At 34.1% G+C, this 23,862-nt stretch overlaps 2 protein-coding genes and 1 pseudogene across 2 annotated transcripts in view; 1 reads left to right on the forward strand and 2 right to left on the reverse strand.

Annotated features, from left to right (window-relative positions):
• LOC121126291 (uncharacterized) overlaps positions 1-23,862 on the reverse strand; it is a 360,273-nt gene that overhangs the window by 276,828 nt on the left and 59,583 nt on the right. The gene's annotated exons all lie outside the window — the stretch shown is intronic.
• LOC121126349 (triosephosphate isomerase-like) lies at positions 4,227-5,188 on the reverse strand (annotated as a pseudogene).
• LOC121126153 (protein SSUH2 homolog) lies at positions 17,385-21,905 on the forward strand. Its single transcript, XM_040721458.2, has 2 exons — positions 17,385-18,144; positions 18,403-21,905. The coding sequence occupies exons 1-2, from the start codon at positions 17,475-17,477 to the stop codon at positions 19,065-19,067; spliced, it is 1,335 nt and encodes a 444-aa protein (XP_040577392.1). The 5' UTR covers positions 17,385-17,474; the 3' UTR covers positions 19,068-21,905.

Genomic DNA, 23,862 nt, shown 5'->3' on the forward strand with positions numbered 1-23,862 from the left:
AATTGTCGATGGGTTATGAAGCCAAATAAGATATATGAGATATGTATTAAAAGCCTTGCATAATACTAGCACAAAAAATACCCCTGTTTTCAATATAATGTAAAATAAAACAAATATATTATATTTTTACTACTTGAAGATTGATGCGTATAACTACAAATCTGTAAGAACGAAATAATCCTCAAAGATTATAAAATAACATACATCTTGTTACTTTAATACTATATATAAGAATGAGTTTGTATTCATTTACTTGTTTGTAATATAGGCAAAGTACTACTATGAATACATAAATATCAAAATAAACTCTCACACATTACTTAGCTATGTAATTTAATTTATTATAACTAATTAAAAAGGGAATAAACTCCCTCAATGACGTCATGAATGACCGCTTTTACTTTCATTAAGGAACCTCAAGTTCGACTCGACTGGACTGAACCGACTCAACACTATTTTTTGTTAGATACAGTGTTGGCTATTGTTTATTTCATAACTCACAGCTAAGCACATAGAATGGCATAACAGCCTAGCAGCTCTTTTTGGTACCTTTTATTTTAGCGTACGGGCAGGTCATATTAGTAAAATCATACCTATATATACTCAATCTTCTTCGTGAGTCCAAGAACATAACTTGTCTCTTTTTTCCTCCAGTATTACTTTGATCAATGAATACAAAAAATTAACTTTTTCTTTGATACGTGCTATTGATTTTATTAATCTTCTTTCTGCAGTTTTTTTCTTATTTTTAGACTGGGAGGCTCTTATTTGCAAATAAATAAAATAACTTCATACTATACATGAATGGAATAAAAGTTATATAAAATATCGATTAGACTGCGAAAGAAAAACGTGATTAAGCATTTTTTGCTTGAAGTTACTGCTCCGACCATAGAGTAAGTAATTTATAGAGACGATGAGCTATTTTTGGTGACAGTTTGGCATTGTGATAGAGAAGGTTCTTTTTATATAAAGCGTTCAAGGAAGAATTCAGTTGCAATTTGGTTATGAAAAATTAATTAACTATCTTTCTGGGCGGTAAAAAAATAACAGAAACTCTTCAAGTTAAAAGACATTCTACATTTCAAGTACATATAGATATTACTTCAGTCAAATGGTCCATATGTTTCCCGTCTCCCTGTATTAATATAAAAATGTTTTTTGGTCTCTTGCTCCCTTTTGCAGAAAAAAATATTGCCTTAAACTCTTTCAAAAGAAAGAGTGGTGGAAATGACCTAATAATGGGACCAGCATAGATAAAAATCAATCAAACAACTCCGCCAGCTTCTTAATAACTGTGTAGCAGTGATCTTCATGCCTTCTTTTCAAACCTGTCTTTTTATTGGGCCAAAGAAGACTGCCTTATTATACTCTTGACCAAACCCCGTCTCCAGCATCTATTTTCCATTCGTTTGATTAAAAAAAAGTAATATTTTGTATGTTCAACTTCCCTCTAATCTATATTTTCCTCTGTTAAAACTCTATCTCTCTGGAGTCTTTTACAAATTCTCAAATTTGATAATTCATTAAAGACCTCCCCCAATAAAATCTTAATCGACGTTTTAGCTATGAACGTAAGACTTCCATGAACATGTACTAACTCTTGCCATTCCATTATTTGTAGCGTCTTCATTGCCATCTCCCATATTACCTTTAAGTTCGTCGTCCAAAAGAGACTTATTTTGCCGAGTTAATTGAATTGATACAATGATTTGCAAGAAGAATATCCCAAAAGGAAGGAACAAATTAACTTCCTATAGTGATGATTCACTCATTAATCATGTGACTTGCTTCTCTTTCAACCTACCTTACCTAACTATCCCTATTTGTGATCAGTTTAAATTTTCCTCTATATATTTCTTTCTCTTTGTAGTCTGAGCTATTTGTAGGTCTCTTAAAAAGGAATATCTTTTTATTTTTAACAGTTTCTTCTACTACATTTTATGGTGTGTCTGGACTTCATACTTTCTCTCTCGAAATTGGTGACCACGTAAGTGGATGGCAAGGCTCAATTATCGTAACCTTTTAATAGTATGGAAATAACTTTGTAAAGCGAAGGTAGGATGAAAGGGGTTTTGACTTTATTGAGATATTGGAACAATCAGCAATTTTGAGGATTATGAAATTAGATGAAAGGTCTCATTATGTAAAAGGAGATGTGAGTTTGTCTCTTATGAAGGATTTCGGTGGGCGGGGGCGGGATGGATTCTGAGTCGATTCGTGAAAGGAGCACTGAGCCCAATATAAAATAAAAAGTTGTAGTACCTTACATAATGAGATTCATACCTATGCCAGTCTTCTCTTTTCCAACTAGTCTCCTGTTCCATTACTATATTCTTTATTACAATCTCCTTTGTTAACAGATGAAAATTAAAACAAACTTAGTCAGAACTTGTCGCCTCAATACATTTTATTTTATCTATGGACCAATACTCAAATATTCTGTGGAGAAAATAAAACTGGACAAAGAAAATAAGGACATAATTCTAAACCTAACTGGAATGGGCTCTCGGTAGAGTACAAACTTCCCCTAAAATAATTTACCTTACAAATTAGCAATCACTCCAGTGACCTAGACCTTTGACTTATGCTCAGTTTGAAGTGATTATATCATATTTACAAAATGACTTTATACTCACTTTTAACGTATTCCTTCTTATCAACCTAAGGAGACGAAAAAATAAACTCCGTTCAACTTTCTTGGTGAAAATAGCAATCAATTGATAAAGCAACTTTTTTTTAAACCCCAAAAAACAATAACAAAGCAATAAAATGATAAGGGATTCTGATCAAAAGCACTTTAAAACTAGGCACTGCAAATCAAAGTTTTTAATCTGATGTTGAATATGAATTTAATACAAATATAGGGTGCATTAAAAAGAATTTATTTTCAAACTGGTTATAAAATTAAAACAATAAAACTCGATTCTGAAGGGTATTATGTATATGAATAAAAATTCAATCAAATCACCTCCAATCTCAATAACAGTCTCGATGCGAGCCTTCATCACTTGTTCCCTTGGCAATTCTTGGAATTCTTTCTTGATCCAACCGATAATTTCGGTTGGTTATTCGTTCGATCACAACACACACAAGATCCATCGAATTTAGATACAATGAGTTTGGAGGGCAAAAGTCCAGGGATATGAAGTCATCAATATTGTCTTGGAGCCATTTCATACATTTTTTTCCGAGGTGTGACAGGGAAGCAAGCCCTCCTACCTATCATTGTAAGAAATGTCGATCCAGGAATTAACCTTGGTCTCTAGCAACTCCAGATAGGCCTCAACTACTCCAAACACCATCACATGCCTCAAAATCCCTTGAGAGCCCTAAAATACCCTCTTAACCTTGAGAACAAGCGTCTCATGAAGTCCCAAAGTTCAAACAATTGCTATATTTTGGCTCCTAATAATAGTTAGCATTTCTTCTAACTGGTGCAGGTTTGAACAAGCTTTCTATAAAAAAAAATAGATGCAAAGTACTCGCTTTTTCCGAAGAGAGTGCACCTAGTGGTAGTATAAATAGCTTGTGCAATGTGCACCCTGTAATATAAATATGGGGTTACTTCCCTTCTACATTTGACGTCATGCTTTTTTACTCCACTCTCAACCTCGACTGTCAAAAAGGAAATGGAAAATAGGGTAAAAACATGTGGCAGCATTGCTTTCCGTATTTTTCTTATAACGAATGCTTAATTATTATTTTTTTTAAACTAAATCATATTTCATCAAAGTGTGAGTACTCTTTTTATTAAGTATTCCATGGTTACAACAATAAAACAGTATTTTTTCCCCATTCGATCTTTTTTTTTTCGTATTGCATCATATAAAATATTGGATTAAATATCGAAATTCTAAGAAGTTTCTCCAATAACGTTGCGATGCAGATATTAAATAATTTGCAAGATATATCCTTTTTCCGACTTCGATCCGATACATAAGTCATTGTTTATCTGAGTGCGAACAAAAATACTGAATTTAGAAGAGTTTCATTGCTGAATTCCATTTATGACCCTAGTTTTTTTTACTATTAGTCTCTGGGTGTTAAAAAGGGCCATAAATAGGAAATTAAATGTATATTAAAAGTCTTGTTTTCTCAATGGGCCGTGCTCCGTCCTTCTTTGAAGATATCATAGTAACAATAGCTTGCACTATGAAGGCTAGTTCGATTTTTTTGGTCAATTATGTAGAAAAGTCCCTGCAATATTGTTAGGGATACAAAACCTATGACAATACATCTCTTTTGAACATCAGAAATTCAGATTTGAGGGAGGCTCATCCAACAAGGAAGTTGTCAATGTTAGTCTCTGAGTGCCAAGTTTCCTGCAATTCCCAGGACTCACGGAACAGGATTTGTACTTGTTGTGAAACTTCCTCAGAAAGGTTCTCCGTTGGCTATTTACCAAGAGTAAAATGTGTTTCTAGAGCCTGATCAGGGGTGGCTGTCTTGCCTGCTGCAATGGCCCAAACTGGTTCATAAGATAAGACGGCACGATCCAAATCAGATACTTTAGCATAAATTGCTTCATGTTGTGAAAATAGACCGCCTCAGTCCTTCCATCAGATTCACGTTCGTTTAATTTTTCTCCAATGTATGGAATGATTTTGAGACCAGATTTGAATGCAAAAACAACCTTTTTGCCAATGAGTTCATCAGATTCTCCAATGACATTTCTACACTCTGTATGACAAGAATGGTTCATTCACAATCAACATCCTTGATCATTTGGGGACTGATACCTCTAGAAAAATGTTCCTTTAACCACCTTATAACGATTTTGAGCTGCCACTCCGATATTGGCAGGAAGTTTAGAACGGGAAGAGTCCAAGTAGCAGGGTGATACTCCAACACCATCATCACAATTAGTGTCCAAATCCCCCTTGCTCAAAAAATCCATGATTTCATCAATAGATTCCTATCTCCATTCATTTTCCAGTTTCTACCAACTTGTTTAACTATTTTACAATTAGTAGGAACCTTGCAGAGTACATAGCGATCGAGAAGATCTTTATTGCCTACTCTTTTGACTGCTGCTTAATGATATTCGAAATCTCATACAGAGTAAACTGAGTCGTTTTCTTTGTTTCATCAGCCATGATATTTTGTTATAATTAAGACAAAGATTATCAATTAAATAGATATGTGATTCATCTAGGGTTCCAGAGGAGTTGGTAATTGTAGCCATCAGCGTTTGAGGTAAAGAAAGTTAGTAGTAGTGTTCATCAGCTAAAATGGCAAAAACACGAAATGTACAGAATTTAGTAGAATAAGCTCAAATGATTCAAAATATGGTCTTAATTTTTCTCATTTTGTTTAAAGTTCAGACATTCAGCTGTCAAATGAGATATTTGTAGACTTTTCTATGTTTTTTATGCTTCGAGATATGAACCTTTAAACAATGACACCTTTAGTTTTAAACTTGAGATAGACATTATATAAATGATTTTGGAAAATTACAAAATCAGAATTTGAAGTATATTCCTTTCCTTTAGCCCAATTTTCAGCACCAAGTGCTTAGAAAAGCTTTGAATCTTAAAAATAACGAAAATATCTAAAAACTTTGTTAAACCTTTTAAATAATTGGAGGCTGATAGAGAAAAATAAAGACCAAATTCGGAATCAAGGAATCAAATTTTACAAACTTTTGTATGTTTCGTTCTTGTGCAACAAAAAAAGTTTGATAAGTGTTGCATGGATACTTACACAACAACAGTTTTCGTGCAACAAAGTGACACAATTTCTTACATTTCGACGTCCATTGTTAAAAATCAGATCAGTTTTTGTTTTTTGAACTGGCCACCAAATGAGTAAATGGGAGGCAAAATGCGATATGTATATCATACTTTTTTTATCCACATATAGCCCAAAAAAGACATTGCCCCCATCGTTGGACCGTCCGCAATATCCAAATGCCATAAACATTATCTAAAGGGCGTCCAGAACGCCAAGTTTCAAGCTTTGCCTCCAAAACTTTGCTAATATCTGGCCCAATCAAATGTAATTCCTCCGTATTCCTCTATCTTCAACCTCCTTGATTACTTTTGAAAAAGCACCATCAAGGGCATCCTAAATGCAACTCCATATGAATGAAATGTAGTATATCCTCTCTTAGGTCTAGGCCAACTACCCTGAAGTTAGAATTGTAAAAGTTTGTACAAGCTTCAGCTGCCATATCAAACTAGAAAACGCCTGTGTGATTTGCCGACATTTTTTTCTCTTTTTTATAGGTGTAATTTATTTTGTTCCCCACAAATCAAATTGTAGGATGCTGATATTAGCAAGGGTTTTTATTCAAGTGTACCATATGTCTTGCCCCTTCTCCTTGCGGTCTTTTCTTTTTATTTTTCAAAACAAACTACGCCTCTCTAGCCACGACAACACGTTAGGAGAAGAAAAGACTTACTAAAAACAAAGGGCTACCTAAAAATTGCTAACCATTACCTTCACTGTTGTTCGACTCAGAGTAGAATTGAGAATCGACATTGGAGTAGTAATATTAGCCTAATTCCATGTGTTTTTTTCTTCTTCCGTCTTTTACCCCAGATGGTTGTAGCTGATCTAATACAACGTCATGACAGCTAGGCTGCTCTCTACAAAAACATTCTTCAAATTGTCTGGGTTTCCTTTCTGACTTTCAGTTTCTTTATTTTTAATATTCCCAAGCCTTAAACTTGGCACAAACGGAATAATGCAACAACATTGACAAGAATTATTCCAATTTCGATCCATAATTTGAATCTGAGTCCAAGAAGGACCTACAAATTATGTGTAACTTCCCAAAATAATCCTCAAGGTTCCTTTTTATCTTTTATGATCACACACAAATGTTCGATCCAGTTCTGTATATAATTGTACGTAAGTAGAAAGAAAATTTCACTCCAAAGTAAATAAATAATAATGACACCTGCTAAGAAAAAGAATAGACACTGTTCAGCTTGCCAACTAAACAATGGTATATATATTAACATCACTGATGCAGCTTCTTTTTTTTTCTATTTATTAATTTATTTTAATTAACATTCAAAGTTATATAACAACAATTAAAAACCATGTTAATCTAAGATATTATTGACATATGTCAGTTTTTTTACCTGAATTTGTATGTACGACGGATCGAGTTTCCCTGTTCTTGATTTTTTTTTCTCTCACACCACCTCAAAAAAGGAGAATGGAAGAGAATTTAAAAAAAGAAATGAAAGAAAGAACGCCCGTTGTGCCAAGAAATTACTCGTCGCAAAGATAATTCCAACAAAACACACCTCAGTTTAGATCATACAATAATAAAAATACTAAATTTTTAATAAGAAAAAAACAACAATCAAAACATTAACGATCCCAAGCCTCACATTCCCATCGCATTAAATAAATTCCGGCTAATTCCCCGTTAATTTAAACTCGTTGAGAGCAAAATTCGCCATTCTTGGTGAAAGACAGAGACCTCTGAAACGTGTTGCAGAGTCTGGAGCCTATATATAACCTTTGACGTCCAATGGAGTCCCCTGTTGTTTCCTGCGAAGCTGTAAAGAAGCTCATTTGGATCAGGGGTTCTCCTTATTTTCTCTCGTATACCCTTCCCAACGTTCTCTACGATGCCACTCAGAGTCCCAAAGTCCCAGAAAATGTGAGAGGTTGTCTTTACTTGATTGCAATATTCCGTATGTGCCCCAAACCTTATTAAAATGTCAGTCAGTAAAGAAGACCACCAATGATGTCGGATATTTCAGATACATTTTCCTCTGATTGAGGATTTGACTGTCGTTGGACTCAGACAAATATTTTAATGAATGATGATCCTCAATTCTACTTTATCCCTTCTTCCCCTTCCCCCTGGTACCAGCTGATGAAATGTTATGACAGCTTCGTCATCAAAACATTCTTCAAATTGATTACCATGTTGATTATACGTTTTCATCACTAGTTGTCACTCTGTAGATATATATCGAGAGAAGGAGAGCAAAGATCTAAAACAATCATCCATTAAAGATTAAATAATATAATGTTTGCAAAAATACTGAAAGTAAAATCTATATTTATATTTTTATAACAAATATGAAAAAGGGGCCAAATGAAACTCTGGTTGACAGTTTTTTATTTAAGTTGATATAAATTATGACTTTGCTATTTCTTTCTTATTTTCCCAATTTTTTATAGGCCTTTATATTAAAACATAGAAATGAAAATGAAATGAGTATACATTTGTTAATTGTACAAATGACGTCACTTTATCAGTTTCTGTCATTTCCCTTACGGAAGTATGCAACTTTTTCTTCCCTTTGCAGAGCCCTAGACCCTTGTACTCCTAGGAGCAGTCCTGTAAATCACGAGTGATGCATAATATATGTTCCGGCGGTATATAAAAACAAAAGAAACGGAAAATAAATGTGATTACCCTCATAATTTGCAGACTTCATGACATGTTATTGAATCATTTTTTTTAGAACAACCCCATCCTTTTAATAACCTTGGAATCTTTGATGCTTTTTCATATAATTTTATATAACTATGTTTTATATTGATTTGTTTTTATAAGTTAAATTATTGATCTCCAGTCGTATTGTTTCTATATGTAAAAGGATAGCAGAATAAAATAATGTTAGAAAATTCATGTTAAACCTGAATTTTCCGTTCAAATAGATATTGAACAATCAATTAAACCAAGCTGGAACAAAAACCGGTCTCGGATCGAGCAATAACACCAATATATACATAGAATTATATATTAAAGATCTGATACCTAAAGGATTCATTGTTCTAAAGCGTTCCATAGTTAACTTTACAACCAGTATTCGAAGGAACGATTGTTTTCTCCATTTTTATATATATTATAATATTAATCCCTATATTATGTAGCAGGAGAAAGGAAAGCAACAAATGATTACCTCATTTTCTTTTTAGAATCAACAAGGATATTTGTTAAAGGGTAAATGAATAAAAAAAGGCATAAAAAACAATAAAATATTTTTTTTGGGAAAAAACGTAAATAAATAAATAAAGAGTCTACAAAAGAAAGTTTCTAATTTTATTACCCCTGTAAATGTATTACATAGAAAAAATCAATGTATGTATATAATAGTTAGATTAGGGTAAACCTAATTCCCCAACTTTATCCAAGCAAGCTTAAGAACCTTTTTTTGGTAGCATCTATATTTAGGGATTTGACAATCATATCATAACAAGGGATATTGTCCATACACTGAACTGCAAGCCTTTTTTTTTTTTTCTCTCTTTAAATTAACTTTTATTGAGATATTTTAGAGGAATAGTTACCTTACACAAAAAGATGCAAAATTTAATCAGCAATCTTTTTTTATTTCATAAATTTGGATAACTAACTGATCATACAATCATTATTTGATGATTTTGAAAAGATTTTACAATTTTGGTTTAATCGGAATAAATCCGATTCCAATTATACAATTTAACCAAACTGCACCAATTTAGAGTTCTTACATCTCACCATCTGATACTATAAGGTGTAGATTTTTAGCATAATTATATGTGGAGTTATTTGTGTTTAAATAATTTTGCAAATTTCAAAGTTTGAAAATTGACTATTTTTGTTTATTAAAAACTAAAGCAATCAAATTATTTTCTTAAATTACACCAATACAATCCCCAGGGCTAAATTGCAATGACTTTAATAGCATAAAGTATTCCTTAAAATCATTTTTTGCAATATTTATTTGGCAAACCAAACGACCGTTTCTCAATTCTCCAATGCATGAGAGCAACTGGCTGTATTTCCAAGAAGACATTAGAATTTTGCTTCTGGTATGAAATCACGCCAACACCCCCAAAAAACCTCTACAACCTTATTACCACACATTATAAAAAAGGATGTTATGTTGACACATCCTATATAATACCTCATCGGAGAGCTACAATAAGATAAACATAACTTACTATGTATATAATTTATCTTATGAAAAAAATAGCAAGGGAAGTTCAATCGTTTATACTGAGTTATAACGGGTGGAAACTTGAAACTTACACACTGTATTATATTGATTTGAGAGGTTCTGTGTGAGGATATTAGAACTATCTGCAATTGTATAGGTATCGATGTATGTCAAGTACATACTGCTTCACAACTTTTTTAAGTCCGACGAGAAAGTTCATCACAACTCATTTTTGTCAGGGGTACACTCTAACAGAGTTGCCAAGGCTGACGGGAATGGTTTGTATGACCATCTAAAATGTTAGGAAGAGGCTATACCACTACGAAAACATTGAGAAGAAGATAAGCTCATGAAAAAATCCAATCATCAATACGGATACTTTTAACAACCCCTTCGATCTGGTTCAGGAGTATTAAAGGCTCATAACAGCCATGTACATCGACATTTTTAAGGCCATCTTACTCCTCCGGGTTCAGAATAATTTCTACGACGGCAACGTCGTCTTTTAGCAAGATAGAGGCCCTTTTGGCACTGTGCAAATTAATCAGATGTTTTAGCTAATAGTTTTGCATTCTGAGACAAGGGAATGTGCCCACAATACAGTTTGGATATCAATCCTCTCAACTTTTATTTTTGGCTGCACATAGAGAAGAGGGCTTGTAGCACCTTTGTACAACTTGCTGGTCACTGGAAGGGTTTGAATTCACAATATTTACATCCACAAGCCCTTGAGTTCGGTAATGGAATCGAGGAATCCCTCGTGGACGACAAGACAGTTTGTAATTTTTCTCCTTTATATCTCAGTTGCCTTTGTCAGATTAAACGCAAATCAGGGAAAGAGAACGTCGTTCTACCCCTTGTCAAGACGGATAGCTCCATTGAGATCTGAAATGTTTCCCCTCCTTAAAGAAGTGTTACAGGACCAGTTTTCAAACGAGCCACGTATTCTGGATTTTAAGGCAAGGTCTTTTGTCACACAGAAGTTTGGAAGTGGAGTTTTGGTCAGTTTTGGGACGATGGAAATTTCATAGCTATAGTATCATCTAACAACCTGTGTAAAAAAATATTTTAAATTATCTCAAGGTCTTTCACACCCAGCTTTTAAAGCTACTTTGCATGGGGTCTCCAAGTCATTTGATTGGCCTAATTTAAGAGAAACGGTGGAGTATCTATCTTGTCAGAAGAACAAAGCAGTAACTCACCCAAGGTCTTCTGGTCCTACTCCGACTTCTACAGATCCTCCAAGATTTTGTACACTTCACATGGATATTGTTGGTCCCTTACCTCCGTCAAATGGTTACAGGTATCTTTTAACAGTTTTGGATAGGGCCACAAGATGGAATGAAGTCATTGCTATGTGTGATACTAAGGCTTAGACCATTGTAGAGTCTTTCTTTTCGGTTTGGATTTTAAGATTCGGTGTGCCAATTTCTGTTTATCCTGAAAGAGGAGCTTAATTGAAAAAGATTTCAATTGAAAACAAAACAAAACTGGAGGACTTTGGAAGAGACTGTGATAAGTCTTTGGATCAAGCACTTTGTTCACGACGGCTTATCATCCTGAGTCAAATGGAATACTGGAAAGGTTCCAAATAACTCTTAAGGTAGCCTTGGTTATAAGAATGGCCCAGGCGAGCGAGTCGTGGTTTAAGGCACTTCCGTTTGTGCTCATGGAGATTAGGGTATCCATCTCATCTTTACCGTTAACCTCATTTTCGCCAATTCCCCATTCGTTGGGATCAGTTCCCCACGTACAGATCTCCTTGACCGATTCCTCTGATACACCAAAGGACAAGGACCTATTCAACAAAGTGAGAAATATGAAGCATATTCTGCCGAGAATTATTTCTCAACCTTCAAGCCGAGTCCAAACTCCTCTAGATGTGCTCAAAAGTGAGTCCCGTGTTTATTAAAAACAGACCGATCAAGCCAGCTTTATCTCCTACGTACCTTGGTATATTCGAAGTATTGTCTAAATCCGACAGGACTTTCAGAATAGACCTGTGCAACATTGTATTAGTTGAACGTTTGAAGCTTACTTTTGGTGTTCAGGACATTCTCCCTGCTTTGCAAAGCTTATTTTAGATTTAGATTCATTTTATGTTTTTATTTGAATACTCTCATTTATCAATTTTTTATTTGTATATTATCATTTATTAATGTTTTTAATTGATTGGTTGATTTTAGCTTGGCGTAGAATCTAGGGGGAGCACTGAAGGACCTATTACAGCTCTGCTTGTCTATACCCACAATATGTTTCATAGAAGGACTCTAATAAAGTGAGCTGAAGTAAGATAACCAACCTGTGTACACTTCTTCATAATTATAGTCATTTTCTACTTCAGGAGTTAATGGATTTGGTTGCAATATTTGAATTTCTACCATCCGCCCGCTGTTCCAGTGTCCAATTTTGAGAAAGAAAGAGAAAGTATAACGTGTGGGCGCATTTACAGAATGTACCCGAAAAACAACTTAATTCATCTGCTCAATGGAAAGAAAGAGAAAAGAAGAAAATAAATCCCACAAAAATAAACGAAGGAAGAAATTGTAAATTACGCGAATCCAAGGATCCTTACATTGCGTCTACAAAACCTCCCTGATAAGCAATTTTGATCATTAAAAAAAAAATCATGGGCTTTGTGTTCAAGGTAAATATGAATAACACATGGGATGGAAATTTTCCGAGCTTAACGGAGAATACACTTTTTTATTTCGTTCCAAATTGGCTTGTTGAAATTGCAATTATAATTGTTTCATTATAGAGCAGAGTCGCTAAACTACTTTTTAAGCCATTGCTCAGCTTGAAAAATATTTTTTCCACATCAAAAGCAGAGTAAAATAAAAACACGAAACTTTGGAAACAGCAAAAGGTTCGCACAATTACTCATAAACTAAAGATTAGATTATCATAAAATTTGGAGAGCTGTCTTTTGAAGATTGGAGCTAACTGAAAATGGGATTCGTTAAAAAAAGCATCATTTATAGGTCATAAGGACTTTTCCACCCATTTGTTATATTTCAATGAAATTTCATTTATATGTCCATTAAACATACACAGTAGTACATGTATTTTGTGGGCTCCCTGTTGATCTAGGAGTGGAATTAAAGATCCACATTAGAGTAATTGCTCCCTATGTCTTTGGAGTATACGGAGTGGGGGTTTGTGTTTATTCGTTTTTTAGGAGATGGATTTATATCCTTATTGGTGTCAAAAGTGGCCTCTACACCCTCACAAGACTCTTTCCACCAACTTTTTGCTAGCCTTCCGGACATTCCGGTATGAATCCCCAAGATATATTGCATGGGCTCTCATATCACAGCTACTCTAAGGAAACGTCATTACAGCTAAGTTGCTCATCTCCAAAACATTTCTCAAATAAAAGAACTCCAAATATATTTGTCTACAGCTCATCGAGATTCCTTGATATCAGTTTCATCTTCTGAATATTCACTCTCACCAAACTGGTTTATCTCTTTCAGTTATAAAGCATTATTTTACCAAAATGACCTTGACTGAAAACCAGCGGGAAGTGGTGGTTCAGTTAATTCAAGACAGGAAATCACATGGTGCAATTTCTAAAATCATTAAAGTTTAAAAAGTCGTCATCTGGAGGACCTGAAAAATGATTCATGATACCTAGCTTTGTATGCAATATAAATATCGTAATTTAGAAAAGAAAAATTATTATCAATATTTATTTGGATACCCCTCATTTCCGTACACCCTGTATGTAAGGTGAAAGTGTGTTAAGTTAAAATCTAAGAATTTATTGGTCACTAGCCTCACCCTAATAAACATAGAGAAGAAAGGGGAAAGACAACGTATAGTATCTATAAAAAAAAATGAGGTCACAAAATCTATTTCTTTTTTTCATCTTCAGTAGTAAAAAGATAAAATCGTCCCCTTGCCTGACTTTCTCGGTCCTTACATAACCATCCTCATCAATTATACGTACATACTTGAATATAACGGGTGCGTCATTCAAAAGCTATTTATTTTGAATCTGGAATTTTAACCAATTTAATTTGAAAAACTAAGAGTAGTATATTGACTGGACTTTGTATAAATCTTAGAACATGTGTTGAAGACATTTTTAACCTTCAATAATGTAGCCTCTATAAGCTTTGATAATTGCTTTGATGGGTCTTTGAAAGCTTTGACAGTTGATAATAATGTACTTGGGGCTCAAGGAGTTTCAATGTTCCTTAGCATATGCCTCAAGAGCTTTGAGATTCAGCGCTCTTCTCTGACAGCCCCTTGCCTTGACATCCGTCCAGAATAAAAATGTCGAGTTGGTTGGCATCACTCGAGTATGGTGGACACATTGTTTTCGGCCAGATTGGAATATTGGTCTGCAACAAGGACCTTGTAACCTTTGCTCTGCGTGCTTGTTGAAGCTCGTTTCTATGCCAATATCTTCATTAATTGCCTTCTTGACATTGTAAATAGTCTGCCTCGTTGCCTAAGTCATGTTGTGGATCTGTGCTGGTGTGTGATCCACACGACTTAGAACATCAATCTCAATTCTTTTGTCTGTTTGTTATACCATTTTTAAATTGATTGTGTTTCATTTTTGGAGGGTGGGTTAATACACAAAGCAGATGAATTATTCATTCTGATCATGTGTTTTTCTTTTTAATATAACTTTATCGAGGTCTATCGTGGTAATAGACCTGCTAGAACAACGGTATTTGAATAAATAAAAAGATCTGTTTCTCTCTTTTAAAGATCTCAACATTTTCACAGACGTAAGCATCAACACGGCAACAGAAATACTTGCAGGTGGAGTTCATGGCGTTGGCAAACATGCTGTTGTAGTGGAGGTAAAGAGCTGCTTTTATATACTCCCCATTTTGGCGTTGGAAAAGCACAGGCTTTCTACTTCACATACATCTACACAAAATAGTCATATGGCCTCAGTTTCAGATCTTGACGCCCACCAGAAGTTTTGTAGGAATTCCTTGGACCCAAAATTACTCTTCAACTAGATTTGGACATTGTTGCATGTGTGAGAGGGGCTCCCATCTTGGGTTCAGATCCATTCCCCCTCCTCAGTTGCTGTACCATAGTTCTTTTGTCCTCCATACCTTTGATTTTGACATTTTGCGATAGCCTTTCAGAAGGAACAGCTTTGGATCGTTCTAAACTTGTAGTATATTTTCCATACTCTCCAGTGTCGCTGAAGATGTCAATGGCCCTGTAGACAGTGGTGCAGGAAACATTCGTTGCCTTGTAAGCTGGTAAAATCTGCAAAACGATTTTTAGAAGAAGATTTTCTTTGTAATAAAATAATCAATCTAAACAAACATTAGAAGTGAATAGTCTAATAATCATGCCATTTCATAAAAACATAATTTTCAGATTTTTTTAATCAGTTACAACCAAACTCAATTTTTTAAAAGTGTATCAGGTATTTATGGACATCCAGTATGTGCCCTATCAACTCCAAATCAATATAGAATGATTTATTTATTTTTCAAAATTGAGTTTAGATTAAATTTTTATTCTTAGACGAACAATATGAAGATATTCCAACAACAAAAACTACTGATTCTAATTTTTTTTAAGCCCTGATGCAAAAAAAAAAAAATAGTGTTATTTCGACAAATAAAAAAAAATCAGATTGCAAGGGCAAACGCGACTTGAGGTGAACTAAAACAGCTCAAATAAAGCAAAAACAGCAAGGCTCACTTGATCCAACTTTTTCATTGGAAATAAAAATGTCTTTTGAAATAGCTCCTGGAATGGATTTATTCATAAAGTTAATGGTGGACCAACCAACATTTATCCCCCCCAAAAAAAAAAAATATATATATACAAAAAAAAAACAATAAACCCGAAAAAAATGTCTGTTTTGCTCAAGAGAAAATAGATCAAATGGAAAATGTTAGAAATTGCTTCCAAAAATATCACCTCTACAATTTTTTTTTAATAAATAGTAAACAAACATAATTTAATTTTTACAAATTGCATCCAATAGCATCATCTAAATTGTTTTGTAAAATAAAATATGAAATTAAAGTACTCAAATCTTTATTAATGAAGCAAAGTTTATCGGCCAGTCTATTTATATGTGTGTCGAATCAGGATTTATTTTCAACAACGAGCTACATCATATAAAATGAAATAAATGAATGTGACTTTTGATTAAGTTTAGGAGCAAGCATGCTTAGGTAAAGCAAAGCCTGTGAGCTCCCTAGAGACTAGAGTGCTCCCTGGTTTATCACATCATTTTTTTATTTATTTTTTAATTAATGAGTTATGTTGTAGGCAGTCCTGATGGAGATACGAAGGCTCTCTGAAGACTTCATGGCACTGACACCGGCGTGGCGCAGACACCTTGCCTTTTTGTTATTGTTCGGATATTTTTACATTCAGAGACATGGGATTAAAACAAACTTGTTTACTTTTGTTTAGCTTTTGAGTATTGAGTAACTATGTTTGAGTGTGCTCATGAAAAATAGAGACTAACACAAAGGAATGATTGGGGAGTCATTTTCTATATTATTATTAAATAAAAGTGTGTCTATTTTACAAAGCCTGATAATCCCGGGTAATGATGATGAAACAAAAAAATATCCTTATATTTATATGAATAGAAAATTCCTTTTACTCATAGTTTTCCCTCATATATTCGGCAAACGGTACGAGCTATGACTTATTATTAATAAGGACAAAGTTTTCCAAATGTATATTTCCAATAAAAAACGAGAATTAAACCTATTATATGGTTAAAAGGTGCCATATCAGAGCCCATATAAGCATTTTAAATAAAACATAGCTTTTAAACAATAGTTCAAATTATTGGGTATTACATTCATCCCAGAAATTTGATTAATAACCCCATGAAATGTTGGGCTGTAGGATGAAGTAATGAAAATAATTTTCTTGATTTTTCCAATTGTTTGTATGTTGAAGCAACACATATGTATATATTAAACACCTGTTCTTGAGTCCTTTTGTCCTTTCTTTCGTTCCTTCATTCATCTTAAATTGTTCTTATCTTGGATCATATTTCTTTTAAGGCCTACATAATGTTAAATACATATACAAAATACATATTGTCTACAAACAAAAAGGATTTTTAATGTTTTTTTAAAAAAAAAAGTAAAGTTTTTATCTTTCCTCTTCTCTTGCTATCTACTTTTTTTTCTTTTTCTTTTTCCACTCATTTGGTCATGATAGGAGCCTAGCTAGAGCTGTAATGAAATGAAAGGATAAGATAATACCTTTGGATTATTATTTGGATTACAACTAGACTACTATAAAAAGAAGTAGTGTTTTTTAACAGAAAAAATAATGAATTCTCTTTGTACTTACTTAAAGAAAGAGAAGATTGTCTCTAAAAGGGAGAGAGGAGAGGAAGAGAAGAAGAGGAAAGCTCCTTCATTCAGTTGGAGCAAGAATAATGAAAAAGAAGAAGAACTTGTTTATGAAATCAGGCTTTCTCTTTTTTTTCCCCCGTTTTTTCCGTTTTACAAACTTTTGTCCTCTTTTTCTTCTTTTTCCTTTACTTTTCATTGACTCCTTACGACTTGAAAGGACGAGAAGTAGGCGTTCACCCTTCTTAGAATGGTTTTCGGTGATGAGGGAACTGGTGGGGACGAGGATTCGACATCCAAAAAGTATGAAAAAAAGTTTTCCTCGGACTCTGATGCAGGCTCAGAGAACTCCCAACATGAAGAGGAGGAGGACTCCTGGCCTACTGCACCTCCCCTTGACTACTTTGATTCCATTAAAGGTTACGAAATGGTGTCATTTGACGCCGTGAGTGTTCCACCTCCTCCCTCAGTACTTCCTCCAGCATTTTCTCTCCTCAACCACAATAACAACGACACTAACTTAGATCCGTCCTCTTCACCACCAGCACCTCCAGCACACCAACCATCAGGGGACGCCTATCCCACTGGACAAGATGTATCGACAAAAGTGGGTCTCATCCACTTATCCGATTTTGAAACTCGTCTCACTGAGAATCAAGCACGCTCTGCACTCCTTTCGCATATTGCCTCCTCCCATTGTTGCTATGGAAAAACCGCGGCAAAAAATATGATCATTAAAAAAATGGAGTACATTCCCGCCTTTCACTATGAACTCCAATCCTTTTCGGAAAAGAGGGAAACGGCCTGGACTTATGCACCATTAGGGAAGGGCTGTCTGGACACTCTTGGCTCATATAGCTCGGGTGGACTTCCACCTCTACCTTGGGAGATCCAGGAAGAGCCAACGCAGGACTTTAAAGGTACTTCACTCATTTACTCCTGGGCCAACTGTTAATATTTACTCATCCCTATTAAACAAACTTTGAAAGGTTAAGTGTTATTTATTTTCCCCCCAATTTTCCAATGCACATTGAACACATAATTAGCTGTCCATTGCTTATAAATGTAATAAATACTCTTACTCCCTCGAAATTTGGATAATTTAGATGAGTAAATAATAAAAGCTGGCCCTGTAAATGCATAATAAACTTCTAGCCATGACGTTATCTTTTTGACAGATGAAGTACGACTTATTCCCGTGCCGAATACGGCGAGCACAAAATCCTGTCATCGTTGCCGAGGTACAGGAGGAGTCACCTGTAGAGACTGTAATGGAAAAGGTTGGATCCGGTGCTTGAATTGTCATGGGGATGGTTGGATGTCCGATTCCTCAGGATTTCGCGAAAGGTGCTTTTACTGTCAACATTCCAAACATGGGCAAGGCCAACAAGACTGCGTAAAATGCCATAGTAAAGGGAAAGTCAACTGTTCGACCTGTGATGGTCAAGGACAAATTCGTTGCTTTATACAACTCTCAATCAGCTGGAAAGTACACACCGCGGAGCACATAGTTGAGCAACTCCAACTTCCTCATGATCTCATCCGCGATGTCTCTGGTCAAGTTGCCTTTGAAGAAGAGGCAGATCGTGTCACCCCCGTTACGGCATTCAGTGATGATGCCATCAAAGAGGCATCCGCTAAAATCGTTTTCAATACCCTCGGCCCAGAGTTTGATGATCACAAACTCATTCGACAGAGACATCAGGTCCGCGTAGTGCCTGTGACAAAGGTGTCCTATGAATGGAAGGGAAAGATCCATCTCTTTCACGTCTACGGCTATGAAAACAAAATATACTTACCCAGTTATCCACAGAATTGTTGCTGGGGATGTGTTCTTCTCTAAAGTCCCTTTCGACTATTATTTTAATATTCATTTTACAGAGCCCTTACCTCGTAATATAGTTGGTATATCGTACATGCGGCACAATGAGTATGCCACGTTGTTGTTATTGTTGTTGACCTCGTCTTATATTTTCTTTGAGTCCCTAGGAGTGTAATAAGAATACTTATTAAGTATTACCATTAATCAAAGAACCAAACATTTAAGCACATTGTATTAATTTTTTTTTTTTTTTTTTTTTTGTGTGCTTCTCATTCATTCTCATTTACTATAATTTGCTATTAGCCACAAGTGTATTAGAAGGAGATCCGTGTGTATGTTCTTTCAGTCATACAATTTAGGGTGGACATTAAAAATCCATGTTTTAATTTTATTTCTCTCATCCATAGAGATAAAAACGGCTCTAGGATATTGTGCCCGGTGAACCTTCACCTTATTTTTATATCATACCAAAAATATATCTTCTCACATATATTTTAAGGCTTAAAAATATATTATCCCTCTAATTCAAGTCATTTGTAATGGATTTTAGCATTCACTAACTTAAAATAAGCTCATTTAATTCAATTTTAATTAGGAGTATCAAAATATATATATATATATTTATTTGTATTAATTCAAATGGTCTACCTATAAAAGGAAGTGAAGGTCTTAGTATAGACTAACCTAGGGTTAAGGCTAAGGGCTTCTACCTTAATGTTCCACTGCAGAATAAAAAAATTAACATATAATAAGTACTATAAAAATAGAATTACATTACAAAATTTAGTTCCATCTATTGAAAATGAAAGTCTAATCAGTACTGCGGATATTATATATTAGCCAACTAGAAATAGATTGACTCCTAAGTAGGGAGAGAAGCTAACTTTTTAAATCATTTTATTTCAAATTATATATAATCCTGATTATGATTGATAAATTCATATCCATTCTTGTCAAGCCCTAGTTAGTAAAAAGTTAAACATTAAAAAAAAGTAAATGATTTTGTTATTTGTAATTTCTTAACACATTAAATTTTGATATCGGTACATCTCTAATTTTAAGTTATTTAAAATAGAAACTATCAAATGTTACTCCATATTATAATGAGTTCGAACTGACTTGTATATACCTATTGAATTAGAATGTACTTAATTATTTTCGATTATAACCTTCGTCTTTTTTTCTAATTACAACATATCCACAATTTTAGTAGCGTTTAGTTCTAATATAATAGTTGGTTTGAACTCATTATTAAACGGTACAACATCCAGGCTTGATGTTTTCTACTTTAAATATTTTAAAATTGAATTAAAATTCCCTCATTTCAAGTTGTTCAATGTAAAAAAAAAAAAAAAAAGAATTACAAAGGACTTCAAGTGAAGGAAGACCCATTTTATGCCTTAAATATTAGGCTTCCCGGGGCAAGATTTCCCAGAACAAATCTTCCAATCACCATAAAAACATACAGTGATGATGTGCAGAACATGTTAAGTCTTATTGTAGCCGTCACAAATGTATATTTTAACAATATAGAGAGGGGTTTAAATATTTTTATGTTACTCACTGTATTTGACGGTTCTATGACGATTGGCAAAAAACATTTCTTGGCGGAAAACAATTGGCTGAAGGACAATTTGGTGGAAGAAATTATTAATAATTGATTTAAATATACGATTGTATAAGTTAATTCAATTTAAAATGACATACAGGTGTAACGACCACAGAAACATCTACCAAAAGAAAATTATTCCACACTTCATGACATCATCTAATTATGAAAATTGCGTTTGTTTAGCTTGGGCAACTCTATGAGAAAGTAACTGATCTTCCAATATATTATACTTATTGGTAAATTTTCCAATATGAATAATCCATCATGTTGAACGTAAATTTTTGGTAATAAACTTTCTTGGAAATATTCCTTAATATATCAAATAAGTAGCCAGCTAAAAAAATAATAGTTTTAATCTTCCATTTCCTCATAGTGTAAAAATAATAATCCAAGATATCAAATGGAAAAACAGCAGTATAAATTTGAAGCAAAAAATTTAATGGAGTCCACTAAACATTGCTAACTCTACGAACCAATCATAAACAAGAGATTTTATAAATCTAGGGGTGATTAATATCCCATTTAATTAACAGCGGGTAAAAAATTTATATAATCAAAAAACCCATGTATGGATATTTTATAGGAAGTAAAAATTCGATCAGTCTCTTAGATAAACCTAATGTACACATTACGAGCCTTTCTTGTGTACATGCAAAATTAGGGTTGTAAATCTTGAGTATTTTTTAGCCTGCGATATTTTTTTGTTGTTGGAGTGAGTGTGTTTTTTTTTAAATGTTCCTTCAATTGGTCAGATGGAGTTGCACTGATTAAGAATAAGTAAACCTTTTATTATTACATTTACCCCATCTGACCAAGGAATCTTGTGTGAAATCCATTTACATAAAGTATATTTCTTTCTCTAGGAATGACCGGGCGCAAACCTACGCACATTGAGTTCAAGGGAATAATTTCTCCTGAGCGTGTTTTATTTTATTTATTCGAATCACCCTACTATACATACATACGTAAACATTGTACAAATATTCAAAACCCCTTTGTTACTATTCTTTTTTATGGAACTTGCTCTGTCTTGTCTTCTACACCTCACTAAACACCTTTTTACTCCTTTTCTTAAGCCTTCCCTCTCTCCCTCTTTCTTGTTCACAAACTCATTTTTCACTACAAACATACTAAATTTTCCTTTATATAGATGTCTAAGCAAAAAATAATTATTAATATTACATAGAGTTATATATACACATATAAAATTATTTAATAAAGAAATATTTCATTTAAAGAAAAAAAAATAATGACTAAAACACAATCAAGTTTGTGATGAACTTATGAAGAACAATGTTGTTGTTTTTTTTGTAAAGGGTTTTGTGTCTCATCCCTGGGCTACCAGTGAACTTTTCAACAAAACCCCATACCTACAAAAGATAGGGTCGAATGCTTACTTCAGAGGCAGATGCTAACATCAGGACGATCGATTAAATAATTAATTGGACACCCCTGTATATACATATAATACGAGGGTGGTTTGAAAAGTATTCAACCTCAATGTGAAGATGGAAGCACTCGAAAATAAAAGCTAGTCACATCTATCGAGTATCTGTTGAAGGTTACTCACCATTTTGGACGTGGAGTTATTATATAACAGTCGTTGGGTGTTGGGTGGAAGTGAGTGTTTTTGTGAAAATGAATAAAATCGATTATCAGGCTGTCATGATAGATTTGTTTTAGATTGTAACCTATACATAGATTCAAACAATACCAGATATATAAAGGCATGTTGTGTTAAAATTTGAAATGTCAAGCTTAATCCAAATCAGAGTAATTGAGCCAAAAACAAAAAGTATCCTATGAGTAATTATTTCGCAGAGAAAAATGCCGTACAATTTGGACAGGTTACAGATATGGGAGCATCACTGGGAGAAGTGTATAGAGATACACGGAGAACACGTTGATTTTTTTTTTTTTTTTTTTTTAAGCAGAAAAAATGTCTTGCATCTTTGTTAGGTCGTTAACTTTTCCAACCACACTCGTACATATGTTGTTAGAGCATGTACATAATGTAAAGACGATTTTGAGCATTTCCTGATCTTACTCCCATTGTAATGTAAAGTATGGCTAAAGAAGGGATTAATGCAAAGGTGGAGGGACTCCTTGATGGCAGTTATAGAGATCCAAATGGTACAGTTATTATAATTTGTAACTTTCAGCTACTTACGATCTCTTATTTATCACATAAGCAATATGTGAATGCTCACACGTACGAATTCCCTGTACACCCATTAAAGAAGGGGAAAAACTACTGAGGACAAAACTATCCTAACATACTTTTTGAATACTAAATCAATGAAGCCCACAAACAAATCAATACATCCATGTTAATTAAGTTAAAAGTGCATAGAACGTATATTACAATCACAAGAATAGTTTTTTGATTCATTCTAGAATGTTTACAGTGGTATATCGCCCCCCCCCCCTTTACAGACTGCTTGCATTTAAAAAAAAACTATTTTTCATTAGTCAAAATTATTTTTAAATTTAAAAAAGATATAATGACAATTCTTTTTCACAAGTAACAGTAAATTCGGACTAGAATAACACACAGTACTACAATACTAAGAATGTCCTTTCCCTACCTATCTTTGGTTTAAATTGATTTAAAATGTAAAGTTAAATCAATTAAAATTAAATAAAACAGCCCAGGCCAATCATCTCAAGTCCATAAGGGACCATGCAAGATATCTCGGGGTTTCACACCAGACTGCGCAGAGAGATATTTGTAACTAGTTGGAAAGAGCTTTGTGAGGATGGAGAGCCCCCTTTTTGACACCAGCAATGAAAGAAACCCATCTCTTCGATTGCAAGACTCTTATGAATGAGTCTTTTGAGAGCTCTTTTTAACACTTTTGGCCCCTTATAGCCCTGATACCAAGCCCTTCGACTATAACTTTTGGGTGGATGTCGAGGGGAAGGCCTGCAGTATCTTCCTCCGAACAACGAAGCCCTCAAAGCCACTGTCACCTTGCTCTGGGATGCCATGACAGAGGACTACATCTGCATCGGGCACTTGGCCTTCCACTGCCGTCTGGAAGCCATCATTGAAGCTAAGGGTATCTATATTAATGATGAAGATAGCTATTTTTTAGTATTTATTTTTTTGAAATTCTATTATTAATCAATCAATTAAATATATTTTACTAATAATAATTCAATAATAACAGTGTGGAGAATAAAATCTTCGTGAACCGTTAA

This window comes from Lepeophtheirus salmonis, chromosome 11 (assembly GCF_016086655.4).
Source record: "Lepeophtheirus salmonis chromosome 11, UVic_Lsal_1.4, whole genome shotgun sequence".
Classification (NCBI taxonomy): Eukaryota; Metazoa; Arthropoda; class Copepoda; order Siphonostomatoida; family Caligidae; genus Lepeophtheirus; species Lepeophtheirus salmonis.

What these genes read in the sequence shown, in the direction of transcription:
- LOC121126153 (XM_040721458.2), top strand. Translation starts at nt 17,475, where the DNA reads ATGGTTTTCGGTGATGAGGGAACTGGTGGGGACGAGGATTCGACATCC. An exon ending in GCCAACGCAGGACTTTAAAG is followed by an intron (nt 18,145 to 18,402) that starts GTACTTCACTCA and finishes TCTTTTTGACAG; the next exon opens with ATGAAGTACGACTTATTCCC.